The sequence below is a fragment of the Coregonus clupeaformis genome, unplaced genomic scaffold (assembly GCF_020615455.1).
Source record: "Coregonus clupeaformis isolate EN_2021a unplaced genomic scaffold, ASM2061545v1 scaf1774, whole genome shotgun sequence".
NCBI lineage: Eukaryota > Metazoa > Chordata > Actinopteri > Salmoniformes > Salmonidae > Coregonus > Coregonus clupeaformis.
Window position 1 is genome coordinate 29,410 of NW_025535228.1, and position 25,878 is coordinate 55,287.

At 41.4% G+C, this 25,878-nt stretch overlaps 2 protein-coding genes across 2 annotated transcripts; one reads left to right on the forward strand and one right to left on the reverse strand.

Annotated features, from left to right (window-relative positions):
• Positions 1-3,851: 3,851 nt before the first annotated feature.
• On the reverse strand, positions 3,852-12,107 carry LOC121535977 (protein phosphatase 1K, mitochondrial). The gene is given in 9 exon segments (XM_041843225.2): positions 3,852-6,494; positions 6,931-7,065; positions 7,855-7,999; positions 8,226-8,385; positions 9,936-10,036; positions 10,271-10,562; positions 10,565-10,692; positions 10,694-10,832; positions 11,975-12,107. Coding segments are annotated over 8 exon segments (1,125 nt in total). The 5' UTR covers positions 10,726-10,832; positions 11,975-12,107; the 3' UTR covers positions 3,852-6,362.
• Positions 12,108-12,749: 642 nt separating this feature from the next.
• Positions 12,750-25,388, forward strand: LOC121563992 (probable E3 ubiquitin-protein ligase HERC6). The gene is made up of 23 exons (XM_045218747.1): positions 12,750-12,993; positions 13,844-14,000; positions 14,151-14,233; positions 14,619-14,846; positions 15,030-15,121; positions 15,946-16,073; positions 16,194-16,351; positions 16,522-16,571; positions 16,693-16,784; positions 16,940-16,999; positions 18,711-18,813; positions 18,946-19,129; positions 20,923-21,074; positions 21,248-21,364; positions 21,547-21,645; positions 21,975-22,154; positions 22,269-22,409; positions 22,847-23,013; positions 23,116-23,185; positions 23,279-23,349; positions 23,705-23,888; positions 24,196-24,298; positions 24,688-25,388. The coding sequence occupies exons 1-23, from the start codon at positions 12,774-12,776 to the stop codon at positions 24,897-24,899; spliced, it is 3,051 nt and encodes a 1,016-aa protein (XP_045074682.1). The 5' UTR covers positions 12,750-12,773; the 3' UTR covers positions 24,900-25,388.
• The last annotated feature ends 490 nt before the right edge of the window (positions 25,389-25,878 follow it).

The window sequence follows — 25,878 nt, forward strand, 5'->3', positions numbered from 1 at the left end:
TTATATTGTATGACGTGATTCATCTGTTGAAAAAAGGTTTAATATGGGCTATGATGGGACAATAGTTTTTCTAATCATGTCAAATGGTTTTTAAAAACTCCTGGAAAAACTTCTGGCCTTGGGAAGGAAGAAAACCCTGTCAAACTACAGCAACCTTGTACTTGTTCAAATTAATTATACATTAATTACATTTTAAAGAAGGACTAGTGGGGTTTCCTATACACAGACACAGAGAAAGCAACATGATTGGACAATAAAACTCACATGGCTGAGCTTGCTTTATGCAGGTTTGCATCGTGTAGTCCTGCCCAACGGTAGGCCTAATTAAACATGAATTCACAGTCTATGTCAGTTTATTAATTCATCATTTTGGATCGAAAAAGTCTAGATAGCCTAGTCACCCAGGTTTGAATAGCCTATAAACCAAATGTAATCCCATTCACATTTTCTCACAAACAGATGGGATATACATATACAACGTTTAATACCGCTTCGTTTACCTTGGCCAGAGGGACAGGGCGCATAGTAGACTAGACTATGCAGCTGTTGTTGTTAGTAGCCTAGTCTACAGTTGATAAGACTGAAAAATAGTCTCGTTTCCATGCAATACACCATGTCAGATCACTAATGTTTAGGTGTTTAGACTGCTACATTTATGTTATAGTTTTTGCTTGTGTCGGCATTTATGTAAGAGTTTTTGCTTGTGTAGGGAGTGATGTGTTATCACGCTTGCTAAATACCGGAGGAAAGTAGAGAGCGCGCCTTAAGATATATGCGTTGTGCCCCGCGCGCGCTACGTGCGATTTTCGTGAATCTGATTGGTCAAGACATGCAAAGCGCAGCAGCAGCACTCCGATATGAAGGACATAGAAACATTTTTTTTATTTTTAATGCTGTGCGTCGATATATTTTATTAAACTAAATCAGTTGCTGCCACACCTGATTGAAAAGTGCTGTGGCAAATGCCGCCTTGGCCTCGCCACACGTTTCCGGCCCTGACTGCTGTAGTTCTACATATTATTCTAAGGAGCCTAGGTCTATATATTTTTTGGGTATATACGCATAGATTGTATTTGGATTACTGATTCAGTGTTATTTGGATTGTCAACTGGATTCGTTCTGACATTCGTGATTTTTTGTTTTGGATTATTATTTGTGTAGGCCTACTTGTCAGACATTTTTGCTGCATTATTAGGCGCTATAGTAACACAAGAATTTCGCTGTACCCCCTAACATCTGCTACTGTGAAGCAATCGCTTCAAAACATTTCAGTAATCCCACATATTCATTTCTATCTTTCATAAAGACAAAACAACATTTTCCTATTCTACACTTCATAAACAAACACATCCAGAGTATCACACACCAATAAAGTAAGAGATGTCTGGAACGCAGTCCTTCACAGTCAACACCACAAACTAGTAATGGCAAAGGCCCAACTACGTTGACTCAGGGTAACACCTCATACTTTGCTCAGGAATGAGCTGTCTGTTTAGTGAAGAGGAAACGTGACTGATGACAATTCGTGCTAATAAACATGCAGAGAGAGCTGGAGCCACCAGTTTGTCTGCATTATGACAGCTCTCTCACGACATCACATATCTCAGACATGGAAAGGGACTATTTGTCATGCAACTTCTGTTGTACGGTGGAGAGAGCTGTTCTTATAATACAAGGAGGGACCAAGGGTGGATATTTGTCCCTGTGGTGTGTGTGTTTGTGTTTGTGACTTGGAGAGCTCTTATTTCTGGTTAGCCTTTTATGTGGTTGTGTAAACATGGGTTTAGCTGATACGAGGAAAGGGAGGGTAAGGTAAGGTATAAGAAAGTAAATACTTCCCAGTTACAGTCGGAAATCATCAATCAATTCATAGGCAGTTTCATAACGCCAGGTTATGAAAATTATGAAACAGTCTATCAGAATTTCATAACATTTTGAAAAAGGGCAAATGGAAAAATAACCAGTTTCCCCCATCAAATTGTTGTTGATATTTCAATTCAGAACAAATTCATCAAGTAAAAAAATATATATTTTACCGGAGACTATGAGGATGGAATCAAAATCTAATCAAAGTTGATTGGAGACAGGTGTAAACAGCAGTGAACCGCTTACTCGCTAACGCTCCTCGACAATTCAGTACAATATCAATATCAATCAAGAATCAACAATTCAGTACAATATCAATATCAATCAAGAATCAAATGCCAAATACAAAGTCCAAAATAACAAGTAGTAATAAAAAGTTTAAGGGGAAAAAATCAATAAAAACTTTATATGAGATGTATTATATACAGTAGGATTTATAAAAATGTGCTACGTCAAATTATGATGACTGTTATACAAGTAGTGAAGTGAGACGTGACTTGGTAAAGTAGCTTACATAAAGTTATAAAATAATAAAGGTAACACAACAAATAGCTTGAGGGGTCATAACATCTATTTCATTGACAAAAGGATATAGCAGTTGTATAAAACAAGTTGTTTAGTGGAGATATTCTATATTTGGTACAAAGTGCTAGGGATATGCAAGAGGCACTCCCTGACAAAACAAACCAGGATTTTCATGAGCATTCGTGCGACTAACTGATGCATGCGTGCATACATGAGGCGAGCCCGCACGCCAATGTACACCTTACCTAGAAGCGTTCCCACCCTCATCAACTTTGATACACATCTGACGACTGCATGAGGGCACAGGTGAATGTGAACTTCCATAACCTACAAATGTAGGATCTTAATTTGAACTATATTGGTCACAGCAAAAAATAATCCTACAGAAACAAGATTTGAACATTTATACCATGTTTCTTGATCTGTAGTTATTAGCTGGCCAGAAGTAAGCTACATGAAAAGGGCAATTCCGTTAATATAACTGTGGGTTAGTGTGGCTTTTCAGTGAATTTATGTAAATTACAAAGCTAATCTTCATTTCCTACAGTGCAGGAAAATTCTCAGCAACAAAAGTGATCAAATTAAGATACACCTGTAGGATGAGATTACTTAATAAAATGTCATAGAAGACTCCTGCTGAGAAACTGATGGGTTGTAGTTGCCGGATCATTTTTTCCAGGTACAGCAGTTGGGCTTGACTATTGATTACAACCTGCTCATTTCTCCCACCGCCCATAGTTTCTTGTCAAGAGATTCCAACCTCCCCAGTTTCAAAGGTTCCAATCGACACTCATGTCACCAGCTACAATAGTGACATCTACTGGAGAAGAACGTTGGAAAATGTAAACAAATTAAGAAGAAAAAAAAAATCATATTTTATTATTTATTTGGATAAATATTCAACTGTAGACCACATGGACATCATCGGCATGTGAGAATAGGAGTGACAGTCCATTAAGACAGTACAACATGTACTAGAACTAGACATGTCTAGTAGAAACAGAAGAGTTGAAAGGAACAGGCACAGAGCTTCAGATGAATATGGTTTCATACACTACAGCAGGGTTCCCCAACTGGCGGTGGTTATATTTGGCTACCCAAAGTTTTCTGGGCAAAAAAAATATATTTTTTATTTTATTCATTGTTGAACATAATAGTAAAACAGCTTCAAGTGATTTTAATTGAAGAAATCTGTTCCCAAGTATTCCCACGCATAATACAAAGACGTGATCGTATACAAATGTAAGCAAGGTTTGAGTCAAACATATCTGTTTGGGCTTCTTGCGGTCAATTTGCAGTCACCAAATTATTTGTAATTATGTTCAGGCCCCCCGACCATCCATTCACGAAAGAAATTGTCTCGCTGCTGAATCTAGTTGATGATCCCTGCACTACAGTATACAACATGAACAATCCGAAGTAAAATACATACATGATAAAACCAACAAACAAGTGTGAAGTCTGGTGAGAAACATAGCATGAGAGATTTTAATTATGAGAACTCAGAGGAAACAAATACTTATTACAAACAGAGGATAAATAGATGTTCACATCGTGAGAGAACAGACAATCATAAACAAACTGTGTACAAGGAAGACCTAAAATGGTGGATAGATACATTCATGGATTGTATATACTCACATTCACAGTAATATGTAACAGTATAGCTTAAGTATTCCTGACATGGAAAGAGAGCAAAAAATTACAACTGTGGTTTTAATGCACATCAACGCAGCGTTACATTATTTATAACAACCTGTAAGCACCATAAGGGAGATATCCATGTGAATTACAGTCAAGATGTGGATAGCTTCATCACATTAATTTCGATCACTGTTTGTGCTGTAATTTTAGATCAAGTTGTACTACAACTTTTTGCATTTGAGTCACTGGCGGCCTTTTAAAACAGACATTCACATATCAGATATTTGTTGGTTAGATGTCTGCTTTGTTCATTGTTGCATATAAGGTTCACTATGAAAAAGCATATTTGATTACAAGTGCAATACAAGTGATACTTTAGCCACTTCAATTGAACAACTAGAGCATAAGGAACAAACTAGTAGTAAACTTACTAGTAAGTAAGCAATTTTTAATATATTTGAATTGTAACACTTAAAAATATTACACTTTTGACGGTTTTCCTGCAATCAAAACATATACATAAATATAACTATGTACAAAACTCACAAAAAACAAATTACTTCTGTACCCAAGTTGAGAACATCTTAAATGCCAGTATGGTTATCAGATATACACCATTTTAAACTTTCTTCTGTTGTTCCAAGTCCCTATCACCAAAATCAACAAAAGCTCTCCCGCGTTAAGTTGTTTGACCTGTTTGTTGTCAATAAAGTTAATAATTTGGAATGCTATGGGTTGAAGTCGTTTTCAAGCCAAATGACCACGAACTGTGTTTACACTAAACTACTAAGTACCATTAGAACACAGCTCAATAGATATTCTCTATAGTTCTACCTTAAAATGATGCTCCAAAGGCTTTGTATAATTTCACCCAGTAGTTTTGAAAGTACTGGTCACGAGCCAAAACGGGTCACTGAAGACTGCACAATTGTGTACTACGTCATCGTACAATATGTTACACATTTATAAGTGCTTAAGATCTAGGACTGCATCTTTAAGGCTTGTGCAACTGGGGTATCAATGCATTCTGTGGCTCACAAGGGCCCAATATGATTGTAGAACAGGGAGAACTAACACATTCCATTCCATATGCCCATCTATTACAAGACTTTGGGCTTTTGCCATCATTTGTATGTATGAAAAAAAAAAATGTATGCACTCACTAACTGTAAGTCGCTCTGGATAAGAGCGTCTGCTAAATGACTAAAATGTTAAATTTGGCTGGCTCTCTTTCTCTGTGTATTACAGTATCTAAACTCACATCTTTTCCTTCTACCATGCTAAAATTATAGAAATGCAGAGATTCAAATGGTGTTTCTTTTAACACGTCTTGACTGCAGTGTGTGTGTGTGCGTTTTCCTATTAGATGGATAATATGAATTTGTACATATTGGTCAATGATAACCCTGTACTATAAGCAGTGCCTTACTGTACCCAAAATCCCCATTCTGAGAAGTTTGTCCTGAACTCAACACTGACAAGTGCTTCACGCGAAGAGACAACATACTTTAAAACGGTTGTTCAGAACAAAACAAAGAAGCACCTCAGCACAGAGATATCCACTAACAAGTACAACGGATGAATTACAGACGTATTGAAACAAATTAGTTAAATATCATCTGGAAATAAAAAAGTGCGTTGTTGATTTCTCAGAATAACTTCCTACCAAAAACATTCTCCATGACATGCAAGTAAGAAGCATTTCCCCCCAAGTCTTAACAGACAAAGCTAATAATGTCTGGTTTGCCTTACTTGGTACGATGCTAACTCACTTACACGCAATGAAGAACAACGTACAAAGTTCTTAGGCTTCAAGCTCCCACCAAGTCGATGGCTTTCTACTGCAACCTTGTTTGCGTCCGAAACGGCACCCTATTCCCTATGTAGTTTGGCGGTCAAAGGTAGTGCACTACATAGGGAATAGGCTGCGATTTTGGAGGATGTGAAAAGGACGTGTTCCTTGTTAAGTGTACATAATGAGTCAACAGCCTTTCTGTAGAACAGGCTCAAAACTAGGGTATTATTATCTGAACAATGACATGTCATTGTTCCTAAGGCATCGCTTCTCGGTTAGCTGTGCTTTTCCCCCTGCATGTCTTGAACGGTCCCTCCCTGTGTGGAGACTGTATTGCACATCGATAAGGTCCACAGGAATCTCCCTCCCCATTCCCCTTCCCTTCAGATCAAAGTTATCCATAAGCACAGAGCTCAGATCAGATTACACTCCCCAAGCCCCAACCTTCACCATTAGGGGTGTGAAACATAAACTGACACTAGATCAGTGTCTAGGGGCAACTTGGTCCTTCTGACGACCCGGGTCCACCTGTTTAGGCCCAGCGGCCGCTGGACACGAAGCTGCGGCTGAAGGAGTAGCTGGTCTCTGAGCTCTTCTGTTTCCCCCAGGCTCCGAAGGGAACCACGATGATGGTGCTGTTGTCCTCTGAGCCGTACTGGAGCGCCTGGGAGAGGAGAGACACCGCCACCAATAATTAACATTTGTCTCAATGTTTAATAGTTTCTTTGAACAGCCAGGAGACATTTATTTGACAATCCATAAAGATTATTATACAGTGCCATGGAGTTCCATTGAACTCATTCATTTGCTAGACTTACATTAAATATCTCTGCTTCAATAATTTCAAAGGCAGTGCAGCTGTTTGGATAGTCAGGGTTTCCCAAACTCGGTCCTCGGGACCCCAAGGGGTGCACATTTAGTTTTTTGCCCCAATACTACACAGCTGATACAAATAATAAACTCATCATCAAGCTTTGATCATTTGAATCAGCTGTGTAGTGCTAGGGCAAAAACCAAAACATGCACCCCTTGGGGTCCCGAGGACCGAGTTTGTGAAAAGCTGCCCTAGGTGCTGTGGTGGTTTAAAGTGACCACCCTACCTGCTCCGAGATCCTCTGGGCGGCCTCTTTGGGGTCGTGGCACTGGTTGATGACATCACAGATCTCCTGGCTGTTCATGATGAAGTTGATGCCATCTGTGGTCAGCGCCAGGAACGAGTCGTGAACGTGATGCAGCTAAAAAAACAGAATAAAAAATATAATATATATAAGGCAAAGTTAATACCTTATTGTCAGACATCTACAGACAGACCATGACACAAGCCAGAGACTAAGCCAGACAGGCTCCAGTGATAAAGAGGAAACACATTTGCCCTTCAGAGCTTAATCTGTCATTACAGAATCCCTCCATTGTTCTGAGCAAACATTTGTGGACTAAACGGGGAATCCTTTGAGAATCATTTCAGATTTTCCCAGTGACCGAAACACCTTGGGGGCTAGAGGTCAAACTGAGTGACAGACACTGGCTAAATCCAACCTATTCCCCATACAGTGGCCTACTTTTGTCCAGCCCTGTGTGGATCTGGTCAAAATGAATACACTATATAGGTTCTGGTAGAGCTGGACAATATGGACAACAATCCATATCTCAATAAATTGACTGAATTATCACGATAACAATAAATTGAATGATAAGTTTATAACAATTTGCACCAGTTACTTTTTTACATTACCCTTAAAACTACTGCTACTGCTACTTTCAGTGTTGTGGCCATCACTGTCCCGTTAGCAATAGCCCATATTAGCAGTTATTTTATTTCAAACGTCACATTCCTCTAGTAACGGCTTCTTATCGTTATTATGTCCTCCATAAATGGTCGGTTCGGTTGGTATCGATAATTGTCGTTTTTTCTAGGTCCAGGTCAAAAGCAGTGCACTACATAGGGAATAGGGTGTCATTTGAGATGTATACACTGACACTGCATGGTAGAGCATTTCTCTGAAGTGGTGACAGCAGCCACTCACTGATATTCGCTTGGTCTCTGGCTCAGCGATCACCCCGGTGCTCTTGAGGTCAAAGTCCCCGATGGCGCGTGTCATGGCTAGCCTGCCGTTGACGTGGGGCTGCCCCAGACTGTTCCAGGTCACCCAGCCACCGCTCTTCTTTATCCTGGAGGTACAGAGACAGACAGGGGGGTTTTAAAGCACGGGAGAGGGCTCTTAAATGACTTACGGATAATTGTTATAATTTATAGTACGATCTTAATCCAGATTAGCACATTTCTATTAGTGTCCAATTTGATGGATAAAGCATGCCTACTGTGACTACTAACTTTACAGCCCCCAACAAATGAATAACAGATCAAGTCTTTCTCGAGTCTGGATATCTGCCGTACCTCTCCTTCTCGTCCTTCCTCTCGGGGGTGTGGTCCGAGGTGAGTTTGAGGGCCTTGGCCTTGCGACAGAGCATGGCGCGGCTGTCCCCCACGCTGCCCACCACCAGCTCTATACCGTCCCTAAGCAGGGCCACCGTGGCCGTGGAGCCAGCGCTCACCACTACAACACCAGGAAGTAGAGGGAAACACGTCAGAGGGGGGGAAATGCATCTGAAGACCACACACACACACACCAACAACACACTGTACACAACCGTAAGACCAGACACACACAGCAAACAAGCAACACACAGAGCTGACAATTATCATATGGTAAACTTGTTTCTCAAAACGAATTATTCAAATACATGCTCAACATGTAGTCTCACACATTTACAGCATAGCAGGCACGTGACACACACACTCACGAGTCATACTCCACAACATGAGAACAGAAGGGAGGGGGAGGGGGTTACTAGTCTAAAAAAAGGGTGGCTGAAGAAGAGGTAGTGAGAGAGAGAGAGTCAGACAGACATGCATGTCACACTGTTTTAGGGTTACAGAAAAAGAATGAGAGCAACTACAATACAGTCAGTGGAACTTTGGATCTCTGACCAATTGATCTCTGACCAGTAGTGTCATACAAAAATGTCAGAGTTACAATGAGTGACATAATATACAGTCCGTAATCCAGTGTACTGGCCCATGGCAGAATACAGAAAGCAGCAGTGACAGACATGCATACTTTAGAATCAGATAGCGCTCATCAGGACTATCACCATGGGTGATCAAATCTATAGGTGAGAGCTCTAGGCTAATGCCTCTTTCCAATAACTAAGTGTATAACACTGTTGAAATATTCATGACTAAGTTTCTAAAGGAGAGAGAGAGAGAGAGAGAGAGAGGAAGAGGAAGAGAAAGATGAGGAACCTTCCAGTAGTCCAGGATAGGACCCGCTGGACTCTCCATTATCTAGCCCCCCTTCTCCTTCCAAAAAGGTGCCTGCTGCCTCCAGCTCTTAGCTGGCTCCGCTGCTGTCGTAAATAACATGCACACACACACACACAGGGCATATTGGGACATTTCATGCCGTGCGTGGCTGACATTTTGGCCACACACTCAAAAGCTAAACTGACTGCCTGTCACCATCTTGGCGGTTAAACTAGGCCTTTCTCAGAGAAAACGGTCGACATTCTATGATTGCTACCATCTGCTTCTTCAAGCGACCTTTACAAAAGAAAATGGCTGCCAAAGGAACTGAAGGTAAACTTGATCCAGTATCTTGTAAGGGTGCATGCACTACAAGAGGACAACCCTGTTTCTTATCTGCAGGGCATCCAGTGGAGTTATGTTTGTTTAGAATGATTGTCTGCCACATGCATGTCCTAACCTGTGCTTTGCAGTCTGAGAAAGGTGACCCTGGCTATTAATGTTTAGCTTTCACAGCACTGGAGGCACCGACTGAAAATTCACGTTAGCTCCATTTAGGATAGGTTAAGTCATCATAGCTCTTGGCAGAGCAGTCACATTAATAAGTTAGGCTATTAGGTCATTTTTCAACACTAGCAAATCTAAATACTCTAGCTACAAAACTAGGTTAAGTTTAACATAAAAACATGAACTCAGTGCAGTCTACCTACATTGTCAGTACAGAGACAGTCTACCTACATTGTCAGTACAGAGACAGTCTATCGACATTCCTTGACGTGTAACATCACAGACGGACCCTACCATGAGGGAAGAAGTGGAGGTGTCTTGCCAAGGCTTTGTCCAGTTCAAGGAATGCTTTATTAAGAACAACTTCCAGATTGTCCTCCTCTGCTACAAGATCCCTGAAATAACACCAAAACACATTCAATCAATCAATTTGATTCATTACCTGCCATCTCAATAGTCACAGTCAGACCTCTTACAGAGATTTTGCGAGTATAAAAAGGATAAAAACTCAATTCTAATTGAAGTGCATTTTTTCTCCAGTCCATTCAACAGACATTAGGCCCTAAACAGGTCCTACAGGCCAATGCCCTGACTAAACACAGATCCTAAAACCCAGCCAGATGACTTACTTAATGTACTTCTCCATGTACTTGTCGCAGAAGTCTGCCGCCTCAGGCCCTCCGTGACCGTCGAACACGGCAAAGTAGAGGATATTGTCGGTCATCTGGGAGACCTGGAAGCGGTCCTCGTTCTCCCTCCGCTGGCCGATGAGTGAGGCGCAGCCCACCTTGGACAGGCTGACCTTGGGGATGGGCTTGCCGTACTTGATGGAGGGCGATAGGTTGATGGGCTCGTCGATGCGGTTGTCCCAGATGCCGAACGAGTCCCAGGTGGTGGGCTTGCCGCTGCTGTCCGGGTCGAGCGCGTGTTGCTGGCCCGCAGCAGGCCCAGGTGGAAGGGCCGTTGGAGGGGGAGGTCATCCTGGTGGGGTAGGACACTAACTAGGGCTGTCTGGAGGAAACCCCTCTGTCGCATGGCCTGGGTCCCCCGACCGGGCCAGGTGGATGAGAGCGGAGGCTGACATGGTCACCAATCCAGCAACAGCAGCAGTAGACGACTCCTCGCGGGGAGAGACCCTCTGGCCAACGACACAGGTTAACCCGGAGCGGAGTCTTCTGGACTGCAAATAGGCTAACAATTGGGGAAGAAGAATAGATAGCTATTAGATTGACTGTCAAGTCAACAAGCGCTCCGAGATAGGTGCTGTAAATTGAATAGAAGAGTTGGACTAGGCCTTGGAAACATCAGCCAGCTTTCCTAGGCCTGCTGTGTTCTGCCAGCTACAGAGTGGCTGAGTTCCAATATATGTCGCTGTGAACAAGAGAATACACAAGTCCTCTGTGTGTCTACAGTTAATAACATAATAACAGCCTCGGGAATGGATGGTGGCTGGTTTGATATTTCTGTTTGTTGACGCAGGATACTCTCTCTCTGTCTATCTTCCTGTGTCTCTCGACTCCTTACAACAGAACATGCATGAAATAGCCTACTTAATTAAATCAAATGTTTTTCCTCTATTCCATATGTAGACCTAGCCACATTTGAAGATAGGTTACTTGGAACTTTAAGGTGCAGTTTTAAGACCTCAGTCATCATTGGTCTAACATGCCAAGCTGTAAGTGTCAGGATGCTTCAATTGCTGTGTAGCCTACATGTCTTCTTCGTCACCACTGTCCTGAAGCATTCTGAAAATTAGTCTGAATCAATGATACAATAATGCAGTTATCGCTTATTAGTAACTGGTGCAGATAAAGAGCATGAACACTAGACAGCAGTCAACAGCACTTGTTATTTTTGTTATCTAATTTGAGTAAATTTTTCAGAAGGCTCATTAACAGGCATGCACAAAAGTATACCTAGATTGTAAAAATAATAATGATTGACTATGTTAGTCCATTACTGCAGCAGATTTAGCTAATGTCAACACAAACTTGGCAAATGCGCATGACGCAACACCATATCCCATAATGAACAAGCTAGCTTGCTAACAAGCAACCAAACAAACCACTGCTTGGCTAGTTAGATAGCTGCAGTGCTGTGCATAATGTTAACCAATGGTTTCGCCAACGACCCCTGTTGATTTCATCACACTACATAGTAAGGATAGAAGATACAGTGTTCCTAATTTGACTGTATTTTTAGCTCCTTTGCTAGGTAGAGCTATGCTAACAGCAGCTAGCAAAAGAAGCCATGATTTGCGCAGCCTATCTCCCAGCCTTGGACAACAATCACATTTCTTCGGTATTTCTCTGCAGAAAATGTTGTATTCTTACCTTTAACTGTTTACAACGGATTCATATATGTTGCAAAAGCTGCACAGCGTACAGTTAAATGAATCAAAATTGTCCGTGTGTTGAGTGTCGAACGTTATCAAACAAGAAGAGGAACTGCGCCTGTCACCCGCGCCGCGCGAATCAGCATGCTGGAAACATCTACGCCTCCCTCGAACCCGGTTGTCACTAGTTAACACAGCCACAAAGTCAAAATGGGCTAAAATTCATGTAAACAAAAAATAGCTTTTTGGTCTTAATTTAAGGTTATGGTTTGGTATGAGGTTAGCAGTGTGTGTGGTTAAGGTTAGGGTAAGGTTTAAAGTCAGATTTTAAGAAGATAAATTGTAGAAATAGTTGGTGTTTAGACATAATTATGACTTTATGGATGTGGTAACTAGTGACGACCCTCGGAGGCTCGGACCCCTCGTTCTGTGCTGCTGATTGGCCAAAGAATGATAAACGAAATTATTGAAAGCCATTCATACTTTATCGATCAGATAGCTGAGCATTCCCCAGATAAGGTAATTGGGGCCAATCAACGCAAACTTTTTACATTTTCATTATGGGGGTCCAATCAATTATGCAATGCATACAATCTGGAAAATCAGTGACCACTGATGACTACTGGAAATCTGATTTAATCCCTGCTGATATTTTACTAAAAGTAGTTCACACACACAGGCACGCGCACACATGCGTGCGCGCGCGCACACACACACACACACACACATACACGCACACGTAGTGCCCTGTATAGCCTACCCAAGTAGACCACACTTCAGTCTTTCATCACATCATCATGTTCTGCTGGGGAGACGGTTCGAGTGGACAGTTTGGTCTACATTTTGAGAATGTGTCTGTTCCTATAGCAGGGAATATATTATCTGATAAAGTCACAGAAATTGCTTGTGGGGAGCAACACACTTTATTTCTCACGGTAGATGGCAGGATCCTATCATGCGGGCGCAACTCAAAGGGACAACTTGGCAGACAGAAGAACAGAGATTCAAAACTACCAGGTAAGACATCATTTAATGATATCTGAATATTTGGGTGCAAGGCTCGCTATGTAGGCTATTTACAGAATAGGTGCAAGGATCGCTATGTAGGCTATTTCGGATTAAAGTGCGGCTAAAAGGATGCTTGCTTCTGAATTATTTTATTCTTTATCGTTATGCAAACATTTTCTGTTCACGATATTGTTCATTATTACAGATGAAATTAAAATGTGTAGTAGCCTATATTGAGCCTAGTAAGCTTTACCACAACTTTCATAAATTGCTAAACTATCCCTCAATAAAACTACAACATAGGCTCACAGTTAGGTTTCAGTTTCGTTTCTCCATCCAAGTCAGAGGAACGAAAGTTAAGTGTTGCTATGTTCCCAGGAATACATCTAGGATCTAATTTACGTCATCCTCAAGATTATTAACTTTTATTTAATCAGGGGAGCCCAATTGAGACCAGCGTCTTATTTTCAATGGTGCCCTGAGGACATAAAATAAAATATATGAAACTATAAGATACAAGATAGAATAACAAGATACAATAACAAGTACATTACATTAGAACACCACAAACATCACAGGCATCATAAACAAATTATTAAAGTCAATCAAAACAATTGCCACCTCGGTGAAATCATTTATCATCAGGGTTTAAAACTGCCCTAGTGGCACCAGGGAGTCGGAAGCTTGTATAGTAGAGCTTTATAAACAAAAAGGAGCAATGAAGTGATCTACTGGACTCAGATAAATTGTTGATTAACTCCTTCATGCATTACATTAGGTCTTATCAATGTTCTGGCATTTAACCCTTTCCAAGACATAGGACTTCCAATTAAAACTGTGTGTGTTCTACCCGTTTCAGCGCCAGTGGAGGGTCTGGCGAGAGTGGTCTCTGTGGCTTGTGGTCAGGACCACTGTGTAGCTGTGTGTGCATCAGGACAGGTGTACTCCTGGGGGGCAGGGGGGGAGGGACAGCTGGGCATCGCCCCTACTACTGTCTCCAAAGTTCCCAGACCAAGGCAAGGAAACCTCAACTTCAACTTCAAATAGATCTTGAAAGTTAAATATCCTCCATGATTTACATTGTCAAGTAATGAGAGCCCTCTTGGATTCCACTGATCACTAACAAAGATAATATGTACTAGATGTCTCCTTTTTTTTCTCTACAGACCAGTTCCAATACCTTCGCCCTTGCCAATAACAGTGATACAGGTTGCTTGTGGAAATTCCCATTCTTTGGCCCTGACTAAAGGTATAACGTACTGTGCCTTTTGACATAGGCCTACTGATGTTTGTCTCACACAGACTACATTCCATCTAAATTATGATAACCACATGCATCAGTTAGACTACACTTTTAAAAAAAAGGTGCTGTCTAAAACCTAAAAGGGTTATTCAGCTGTCCCCATAGGAGAACCCTTTGGAGAACCCTTTCTGGAGCCACAAAGGGTTCTGCCTGGAACCAAAAAGGGTTATCCTATGGGGAAAGCTGAAGAACCCTTTTGGAACCTTTTTTTCTAAGTGTACCTCAAAATGACAGTGAGATGATATTTACACAATTGATTATGAAAGAATCTAACTCCGGAGTTATTGTTATGTCATTGTAATGTAATATGTGATTTCTTTGTCTTCTACAGGGGGACAGGTGTTCTCATGGGGTCTGAACAGCCATGGACAGCTGGGCCTGGGGAAGGGGGTGCCTCTGCAGCCCATACCTGCCCTGGTGCGCTCCCTCACTGGGGTCCCAGTGACCCAGGTAGCAGCCGGAGGAACCCACACTCTGGCCCTCACCCTCCCAGGCCTGGTCTACTGCTGTGGGGCGAACAGGGCTGGGCAGCTGGGACTCAACCGTGTGGATGAGAAAGGTACTACGGCACACTCTACTGCTCTTCATACACTACTTGTATAAAAAGCTAATCAGGCTTATCCACCAGCATTTTCTAATTTGAACTCGGATTCCTTTGTTATAACCACTAAGTCATTTTACAGATGTCTTATAATGAGTGGGAACATTGCACTGTAAGTATGATGCTTGTTCCCCCTGCCAGGCCGGTACAACATCTGTGCAGTGCCTGCTCTCAGAGTCTTGGGGGTTTCCTTCATCAGCTGTGGAGAGGCACATTCTGCTGTTCTCACCAAGGTATCATACTATTACTGTGGAGAGGGACACTGCTGTTCTCACCAAGGTATCATACTATTACTGTGGAGAGGGACACTGCTGTTCTCACCAAGGTATCATACTATTACTGTGGAGAGGGACACTGTTGTTCTCACCAAGGTATCATACTATTACTGTGGAGAGGGACACTGCTGTTCTCACCAAGGTATCAGACTATTACTGTGGAGAGGGACACTGCTGTTCTCACCAAGGTATCATACTATTACTGTGGAGAGGGACACTGCTGTTCTCACCAAGGTATCATACTATTACTGTCTTTTTACTGAAGGCTCCAAGGGAGATGTTGGTGTGAAAGGAGACAAATCTGACGGCAGGTCATTAAGTTGAGAAAAAGTATTTAATGTCCTGAACAGTGGGCCCACTGGGAGATAGTTCTGCACACAAAGTCAGCAACCTCTCAAAGATACAATTATCACATATTGGTAAATATAGACAGTTATACAAAATGACCTTGAACAGAGGTTAAAAACAAGTGAACAAGTGTCTGGGAGAGATAGGCTACACAATTAACCATACAAGTCATCTGAGAGCATGAATACAATCTCATACTAAATGTGAAGTTACAGTTAGGAATATCACAGGTTATACAGAATATGTCCTGATTATGGCTTTTAATACAGATCGAGCCTCAGGGCTACCAGGGTAAAGGTCAGTCCAGTGTGTCGACCCTTCAATACTATTATACTGTCTCTTTAAGAAGTGATTAGGGCCCTGACCTGACCACACCAGGAACAACTCTGGGCTTGACTTGTCAACAACTGGTTCTGGTTCTTTGTGGTCTTTAGGATGGACGGGTGTTCACCTTTGGAGAGGGAAGCCGAGGCCAGCTTGGGCACGACGCATCAGCTAACGAACTCATACCCAAACTGGTGGAGGGCCTGGATGGACTGGTCTCACAGATAGCATGTGGCAGGTAATGACCAACAGCATAATGTTACTTCTACGCATATATACACATATAATAAACAGATAGGAAACCAATCTTGAACATTCTCAGTCTGACTGTGTGTTTGTCTTACTGTAACTCTGCCAGCCATCACACCCTGGTGCTGGGATCCTCAGGTAAACTCTGGGCCTTTGGCAGTGGGGTCAAAGGTCAGCTAGGGACTGGCAACACAGAGGGCAGCTTGCGACCCACCTCAGTGCTGCTGAAAAGGGCTTCTGGTGGGGCAGCGACAGTCATACACAACGGTACCGGATACAATGTCTATTCTGTTCTCTTCTATCTTTTATTTGATTCTATTCAACTATATTATGCATCTACATACTGACTATGTAGTGTTTGGATGACTGAATAAGAACACATAACGAGACTTGATGTCCCTACAACCTCTTCTGTACATTTTTCTTTTTTTTATCAGACATGAAGATATCAGTGGGATGGAATTCAAACTTCATTTACACCGCTGAGGTAATGTTTCTGACCTTTTATACCTCAATAATAGGAAGACTGAAACAGTCTAAATGTCTTAAGCAGCTAGTTCATGTTTGAGATATGTTAATTTATTATATTGCTTTATCTGCCTTTGTAGAGTTCTGAAAGAGAACAGCCAATCGGGAGGTTAGATGAAGCCAAGCTGCAAAAATGGCTGACAATGGAGCAAGGAAATGCAGAGGCGCAAAGGTTCTTAACCCAAAAAAAATAGAATATTAAAACATACAATCTACCGTAGACAAAGATTCTTTGTTTTTTGTTTTTATTATCTAGCTAACTCAAAATGAAATAAACAAACATTTATTGTACTGAAACATAAAATGTGTCCACATTTGTTCCAACAGAGAAATATCCTTGATGTTCTCAACAAGTTCAAGTCTTGTGGCCAGTTTCACCAAAGTCAAGTAAGCGATTTTAAAATGGAAGGTTTGGATAGTTTAAAATAAACTGTGTGTGTACAGTATGTTGTGTCAATGATAATGCTATACACATGCTACAGTGGGGAAAAAAAGTATTTAGTCAGCCACCAATTGTGCAAGTTCTCCCACTTAAAAAGATGAGAGAGGCCTGTAATTTTCATCATAGGTACACGTCAACTATGACAGACAAAATGAGATTATTTTTTCCAGAAAATCACATTGTAGGATTTTTAATGAATTTATTTGCAAATTATGGTGGAAAATAAGTATTTGGTCAATAACAAAAGTTTCTCAATACTTTGTTATATTCCCTTTGTTGGCAATGACACAGGTCAAACGTTTTCTGTAAATCTTCACAAGGTTTTCACACACTGTTGCTGGTATTTTGGCCCATTCCTCCATGCAGATCTCCTCTAGAGCAGTGATGTTTTGGGGCTGTCGCTGGGCAACACGGACTTTCAACTCCCTCCAAATATTTTCTATGGGGTTGAGATCTGGAGACTGGCTAGGCCACTCCAGGACCTTGAAATGCTTCTTACGAAGCCACTCCTTCGTTGCCCGGGCGGTGTGTTTGGGATCATTGTCATGCTAAAAGACCCAGCCACGTTTCATCTTCAATGCCCTTGCTGATGGAAGTAGGTTTTCCCTCAAAATCTCACGATACATGGCCCCATTCATTCTTTCCTTTACACGGATCAGTCGTCCTGGTCCCTTTGCAGAAAAACAGCCCCAAAGCATGATGTTTCTACCCCCATGCTTCACAGTAGGTATGGTGTTCTTTGGATGCAACTCAGCATTCTTTGTCCTCCAAACACGACGAGTTGAGTTTTTACCAAAAGTTATATTTTGGTTTCATCTGACCATATCACATTCTCCCAATCCTCTTCTGGATCATCCAAATGCACTCTAGCAAACTTCAGACGGGCCTGGACATGTACTGGCTTAAGCAGGGGGGACACGTCTTGCACTGCAGGATTTGAGTCCCTGGTGGCGTAGTGTGTTACTGATGGTAGGCTTTGTTACTTTGGTCCCAGCTCTCTGCAGGTCATTCACTAGGTCCCCCCGTGTGGTTCTGGGATTTTCGCTCACCGTTCTTGTGATCATTTTGACCCCACGGGGTGAGATCTTGCGTGGAGCCCCAGATCGAGGGAGATTATCAGTGGTCTTGTATGTCTTCCATTTCCTAATAATTGCTCCCACAGTTGATTTCTTCAAACCAAGCTGCTTACCTATTGCAGATTCAGTCTTCCCAGCCTGGTGCAGGTCTACAATTTTGTTTCTGGTGTCCTTTGACAGCTCTTTGGTCTTGGCCATAGTGGAGTTTGGAGTGTGACTGTTTGAGGTTGTGGACAGGTGTCTTTTATACTGATAACAAGTTCAAACAGGTGCCATTAATACAGGTAACGAGTGGAGGACAGAGGAGACTCTTAAAGAAGAAGTTACAGGTCTGTGAGAGCCAGAAATCTTGCTTGTTTGTAGGTGACCAAATACTTATTTTCCACCATAATTTGCAAATAAATTCATTAAAAATCCTACAATGTGATTTTCTGGAGAAAAAAAATCTCAATTTGTCTGTCATAGTTGACGTGTACCTATAATGAAAATTACAGGCCTCTCTCATCTTTTTAAGTGGGAGAACTTGCACAATTGGTGGCTGACTAAATACTTTTTTCCCCCACTGTATACCCTCTACCAGTGAGTCTCCATCAACTAAAGCTGCAGGAGCTTTGACAGTGGACCTAGAGGCTGCTAGCCAGGCTTTTGATCAGCTCTTCAACATACCATGGATCAGGAAATCAGCTAAGATTAACTCACTCTTCAAAGACTTATACAAATATCAACAATCTATTAAATATCAATATTTATTTTGAATGGAGGATCATGATAGCATAATGTTACTCTCTTCATGTCTCTATATATTTTCCATATAGGTAAATATATTGCCACTGGTGGACACTCTTTGCGTTTCAGCAGCTGTCATCAAATCACCAGAGATCTTTATGATACTACCCACAATCCCTCTTCTCCACGATGACCAGAACGTCATGAACATGGTTATAGCTTTAGCAATAGTTATCGTTGAGGATCTGAGTGAGACAGCCAAGAAAACTTTAAGTAAATAACCTCTGACCTTGTCAGTTTATCAGCAGATTTGGCATCAGTATGATTTTACAGAATACTTTTATAATAGAAGCATGTCTGACACTGTGACATATAACTATACAGTGGGGGAAAAAAGTATTTAGTCAGCCACCAATTGTGCAAGTTCTCCCACTTAAAAAGATGAGAGAGGCCTGTAATTTTCATAGGTACACGTCAACTATGACAGACAAAATGAGATTTTTTCTCTCCAGAAAATCACATTGTAGGATTTTTAATGAATTTATTTGCAAATTATGGTGGAAAATAAGTATTTGGTCAATAACAAAAGTTTCTCAATACTTTGTTATATACCCTTTGTTGGCAATGACACAGGTCAAACGTTTTCTGTAAGTCTTCACAAGGTTTTCACACACTGTTGCTGGTATTGTGGCCCATTCCTCCATGCAGATCTCCTCTAGAGCAGTGATGTTTTGGGGCTGTCGCTGGGCAACACGGACTTTCAACTCCCTCCAAATATTTTCTATGGGGTTGAGATCTGGAGACTGGCTAGGCCACTCCAGGACCTTGAAATGCTTCTTACGAAGCCACTCCTTCGTTGCCCGGGCGGTGTGTTTGGGATCATTGTCATGCTGAAAGACCCAGCCACGTTTCATCTTCAATGCCCTTGCTGATGGAAGGAGGTTTTCACTCAAAATCTCACGATACATGGCCCCATTCATTCTTTCCTTTACACGGATCAGTCGTCCTGGTCCCTTTGCAGAAAAACAGCCCCAAAGCATGATGTTTCCACCCCCATGCTTCACAGTAGGTATGGTGTTCTTTGGATGCAACTCAGCATTCTTTGTCCTCCAAACATGACGAGTTGAGTTTTTACCAAAAAGTTCTATTTTGGTTTCATCTGACCATATGACATTCTCCCAATCCTCTTCTGGATCATCCAAATGCACTCTAGCAAACTTCAGACGGGCCTGGACATGTACTGGCTTAAGCAGGGGGACACGTCTGGCACTGCAGGATTTGAGTCCCTGGCGGCGTAGTGTGTTACTGATGGTAGGCTTTGTTACTTTGGTCCCAGCTCTCTGCAGGTCATTCACTAGGTCCCCCCGTGTGGTTCTGGGATTTTCGCTCACCGTTCTTGTGATCATTTTGACCCCACGGGGTGAGATCTTGCGTGGAGCCCCAGATCGAGGGAGATTATCAGTGGTCTTGTATGTCTTCCATTTCCTAATAATTGCTCCCACAGTTGATTTCTTCAAACCAAGCTGCTTACCTATTGCAGATTCAGTCTTCCCAGCCTGGTGCAGGTCTACAATTTTGTTTCTGGTGTCCTTTGACAGCTCTTTGGTCTTGGCCATAGTGGAGTTTGGAGTGTGACTGTTTGAGGTTGTGGACAGGTGTCTTTTATACTGATAACAAGTTCAAACAGGTGCCATTAATACAGGTAACGAGTGGAGGACAGAGGAGCCTCTTAAAGAAGAAGTTACAGGTCTGTGAGAGCCAGAAATCTTGCTTGTTTGTAGGTGACCAAATACTTATTTTCCACCATAATTTGCAAATAAATTCATTACAAATCCTACAATGTGATTTTCTGGATTTTTTTTCTCAATTTGTCTGTCATAGCTGATGTGTACCTATGATGAAAATTACAGGCCTCTCTCATCTTTTTAAGTGGGAGAACTTGCACAATTGGTGGCTGACTAAATACTTTTTTCCCCCACTGTATGTAGGCTACATAACCTATGTTATAAGATAATTGTTTTTTTGGTCAAGCAATATGATGGACATATTTTTGTACCATCTTATAGAAGAGTGGTGGTCCTCGATGGACACAAACATCATGACTAAGCACATTCTGATGTGGAAGAATGCCATGTCATTCATGCTGAGGAATGGTCTTCTGGTTACCCACAACCCCGGAGTCAAATTCCTGCTGGAAACCCTCAAGTACCTCCACAGAGTCAGTGTCTGTGTCAATCATTTTATAATGCTCCTGACCATTTTCTGTAGTTGCCGTCTATGTCATTATTGTTGATCATGCCCTAACATACTTCATATTGTGAACTGTTCACTCCTCATGTGCAAGGGACATGTGCAAATCTATTTTGATGCTGACATTATGTTATTTCAAAGGCAAACAAAAGGGTCGGAAGAACCCAGAAAGTTCCAGCCAGTACCTTTTATGTGGAAGAGATCAACAATATTCCTATGGAGGATGTGAAGCTTTGGCGTTTTTGGTCAAAAAGGGAGGTAATAAAATAACCAAATCATCTGTAAATTACAAAAATGTTAGAATGATATCAATATGGTGGATGTCAATCTGGTTTCACTTGTCCAGTTCTTTCAGTGCAGATTGAAGGAATGAGACAAAGAGAGGGAACCCATTTAGACTATTGAGATGCACCTTCAGTTTTCTTTTGTGTCACTTCTAGGACACGCAGTCAACACCTGTCATCTTTTGCCGTTACCCATTTGTGTTGAATCTGATCTGCAAGATGGACATTTTCATCAATAACGCACGTTTTACAAAGGTATACTGTATTATTCCACTGGCTTCTTTATATCCTTTTATTGAACCCTTGTTTTCAAGTATACAATAGCCTACACAGTGGTTTCCAAAGACCAGTCTGTATACCACTCTAAATAGACCCTGGAGCTGACCCTGTACATAGCTTACTTACTTTCTCGTGTTCTTATTTCTATTTCTTGTGTGTTTTTGTTCTACTTTACTTTTTTATTTATTTTTTACTGATATTGATTACTACATTGTTGGGAAAGTGCAAGCAGGAACTGCACTTCACTGTACTTGTGCACGGGGCATAAAACAAACTTGAAACTAGTGTATATTTATATATTGCAGGGGGTTCACAAACTCACCCACCGGCTGACAGTGATGTGTCCTTCTGGAACGTTCCGAGACAACCCAAACTCTCCCCCTGCTCCAGTCTTCCAGCTAAACCTAAGGCGCCTATCACTCATCGAAGACACCTTCAGACAACTGGGTGCTGCAGATCACGATTACTTCCAGAGAGAACTTGTGGTAAGATTATGACAACCAGAATTAGGAAGGACAAATGTTGAAAAAAGCTTTCGCAAGACTACAAGACGATGTTAGAACTCAACCTAAATGTACCTCTTATGCTTTATCCCTCAGGTGCAGTTTGTGGAGGACAGGAAGCTGTCGCTCGTCAACATAAGGGACTTCTTCCTCCATGTGTTTGAAGAGCTGTTGGCACCAGAGTCTGAGATGTTCATGTACAACGACACCAAGACACTGGTCTGGTTCCCTGCCAAGGTAAGAATTTGAATTAGGGAATTGCGATTTCATTACTGTAGAATAAATCACTGCACTCTCAAGCAAATTAAAATAGGTGAGTAATGGTATGGTGGAATATTCTAAAAACAAAAATCTTCCACAGAGATGCAACCACTACAGTAGTGCCACTATCTACACTCTATCAATCAATATAGCATTGTTTACAAGTATAATCACCATCACTCCCTACACTCCCCCTGATGTACCAAGGTTTTATTATTAGTTTGGCTGTCTTGTACTCATTCATAGCTAAAAGCTGAATTGCAGTATACAGACAAAAATAAATGTAAAAAAAGGATATAAAAGTTAGTTGACGAAGAAAGAAAAGTATCTAGTCTTGACAGCTTGGATGGTGCCTGCTCTGGTTTATTCTTGATCTCTGCCTTGGCTCATGTGCCACCTACCCTTACTACCAGCCCAGAGTGGAGGAGAAGAGCTACTTCCTGTTTGGTGTCTTGTGTGGCATGGCCCTGTACAACCACAACATTGTACACCTGCCCTTCCCTCTGGCCCTGTTCAAGAAGATGGTGGGGGTCAAGCCCTCACTGGAGGACCTGAGAGAGTTTGATCCTGTTTTAGGAAGGTAGGTTTTGTATTTTAGAATGTACATTTTAGCATTGAATTGGTATCCCTTAGAAATTGATTACAATTTTTCAACAACTATTTATTTTCATTGTAATTGAAGGAGTTTGCGGTACCTCTTGGAGGACTACACTGATGATGATGTTGAAGAAAACCTGGACATGACCTTCACCGTATGTATTGCATTCAAACTGTTTGATTGTTGAGCAATGAAATATCACTAGATACAGTATGTGAAAAGTTGTAAAACTGTTTATTTTCATCAGGTGATCTGGGATGACCTGAAGGTGGAGCTTGATCCCAAAGAAACAGGAAAACCAGTCACAAGTTCTAACAAGTAAGGTTACAGCAACATTTACTCCTACGGATGTAAAATCTGAATCTGATCACTCTGTTGCAGGAGAACTTTCCTGCAATGCAGAACATTTTAAAAGTGTAGTAAATATTTGAGGTTTAAAAAGGCTTCAGACTTGATTTTCCCTTACGAAAAATGTATTAACCCCTACAAAAATGTCCATTAATTATAATCCACATAATATAATTCACATTTCCTGTTGCTGCAGGATTATTTTCCGGCTGTAGCAAACTGGCTCACATTTTAGAAGTTAGAAGTTACAACAAGCATGCTTTCTGCTTGTTCTGTTTTCTGTGTTTACATTTTGTTATTAAAATACCATTCATTCTTTTGACAGGAAGCAGTTTGTTGATGCCTACGTGAACCTCGCCTTCAACCAATCAGCGGAGAAGGTGTTTGAAGAGTTCAGGAGAGGCTTCTTCAAGGTGTGTGACAGAGACGTGGTGGAGTTCTTCCAGCCTGACGAGCTCAGGGGAGTCATGGTGGGGAAAGAGGACTACGACTGGGACACGCTCAAACAGGTCTATAGAAATACAACCATCATTCATTTCTCAGTATGGGGCTGGGTGCTGACTTGAGAAATTAGGGCATAAATCAATCAATGTGTTGATGCATTTATATCAATGGGGGATTTGCTTTGATGTTCAAGTTATGGGTATGTATCTCAAATTAGGACTGGGACTAGGAGATAATGTGCTATACATTGCCTAGCTGTACATGGTGCTTTGTGACATACTGTATGACTTTGAGTGGTGAATCGTTTAAATGGAGTGCGAGTTTAATATTGTTTAATTATTGCTGCCATTTGTTTGTTTTTTATATATCCAGAACACTGTGTATGATGGAGAGTACCATGCCAGACATCCCAACATCGTCACATTCTGGGAGGCTTTTGAGGAACTGACAGATGACCAAAAGAAAGCTTTCCTCCGTAAGTATGGCACTAAATTGCTCTCGGGTTGAGTAAAACTGGAGGAACCAATCAGTCTTTCATAATGCTGGTTTAGGGTTTTGTCTGCATATTAGAACTTCCTGTTCTACAAGAGCATTTACAAAAAAAATGTGTCTGAACACATTTGACATTTTAGTAATTTAGCAGATGCTCTTATCTAGAGCGACTTACAGCAGCAATTAGGGTTTAGTGCCTTGCTCAAGGGCACAACAGCATATTTTTCACCTAGTCTGCTCAAAGATTTGAACCAGGAACCTTTCGGTGGCTGGCCCACTGCTCTTATTGGCTAGGCTACCTGCCGCACAACGACATTCACTATATTTCTTCCCATTCTGTCTACCTTTCACGATCTCCCCCCTCCTTCTCAGTGTTCCTGACGGGCTGTGATCGCACTCCCATCCTGGGCATGGACAAGATCCAGATGACTGTGGCAGTCCTGCAGAACTCTACTGAACTACATTTCCCAGAATCCCTTACCTGCTACTTCCTACTGTTTCTGCCCATCTACCCCTCCAAGGAGATGCTGCTGGCCAGGCTCAAAGAGGCGGTGGCCCACAACAGAGGCTTCTGGAAGGAGTAACGGACAGTATATATAGGCTACTGCTGTGTTCATCATTTCATTCAATGTGTTTCTTACATGTCAATACATCTCTTCAGTTTAGCATAGGATTTTGATTGTGTTGATATAGCCTTCATCTAGGTTCAGATTTTACACCTTTTTTTAAAAACGTTTAAACCTTGGCTTTTTCAAGTTAACATTTTAAAATTGCAAATGTATAGGCTATGTATAGGCTTACCGTGTTATTGGAAAAAACAATCCTTGACTTAGTCCCCTAATTTTGAATGTGAGTTATAAAAAAAACATTCTTATTCAGTAATAGACATTCAAGAGCCTACTTATGCATGTTGTCTCTATTGATTTATTTTTGAATTTTATGTAATTCTGCATGGGAACATCCTTTTTCCTGGACACATGTCTGCATCATCGTTTGACATTTATGTCTGTATCTTGTGTTTTATTGACAGAATAATGATTTATGTATCTAATGAATACAGATATTAGTTTCTCCTGTGTTTTCTTTTATCATTGAGTATTCCCGCCGATGCAGAGCAGTGGTGTGGTTTCTCCAACAACCTGCATAACCTTCCCAGCTAGCACATAATGTTCTGAGAACTATACGTTTCTTAGAGCATGGCGAGAGATAGCGTGGTTGTTTTTCCGCAGGCCTACAAAAGGGGGGCGGACAGCCAGTTTTCCATCCCTGATTTAAAGTCATGTTCTCAAAATATTAAGAAAACTTTCCATAAAAACCACAAGAAAACCTTAACGTTCAAAGAACGTTGTAAGAATGTTATTTAAAAACATATACATTTCTCTCTCAGCGTCATCAAAACTCTATCCTCTATCTTGTTAAGTTTTTCAGGTGTGTTGGCCGCACCCACTAATCTTAACAAGTGCTTGTTTCCTTTGAAGTAGGGTCTGTTTGAATAGACTAAAAGGAACAGCATTGTATGAGTTAAAAAAAACATGGCATGCTAGCTCCATCCTGGTGGTGCAG

Coding starts and splice junctions, on each gene's coding strand:
- LOC121563992 (XM_045218747.1), top strand. CDS start 12,774: ATGTTCTGCTGGGGAGACGGTTCGAGTGGACAGTTTGGTCTACATTTT. Junction 14,234..14,618: donor TTCTTTGGCCCTGACTAAAG/GTATAACGTACT, acceptor TGTCTTCTACAG/GGGGACAGGTGTTCTCATGG. Junction 16,572..16,692: donor ACTTCATTTACACCGCTGAG/GTAATGTTTCTG, acceptor CTGCCTTTGTAG/AGTTCTGAAAGAGAACAGCC.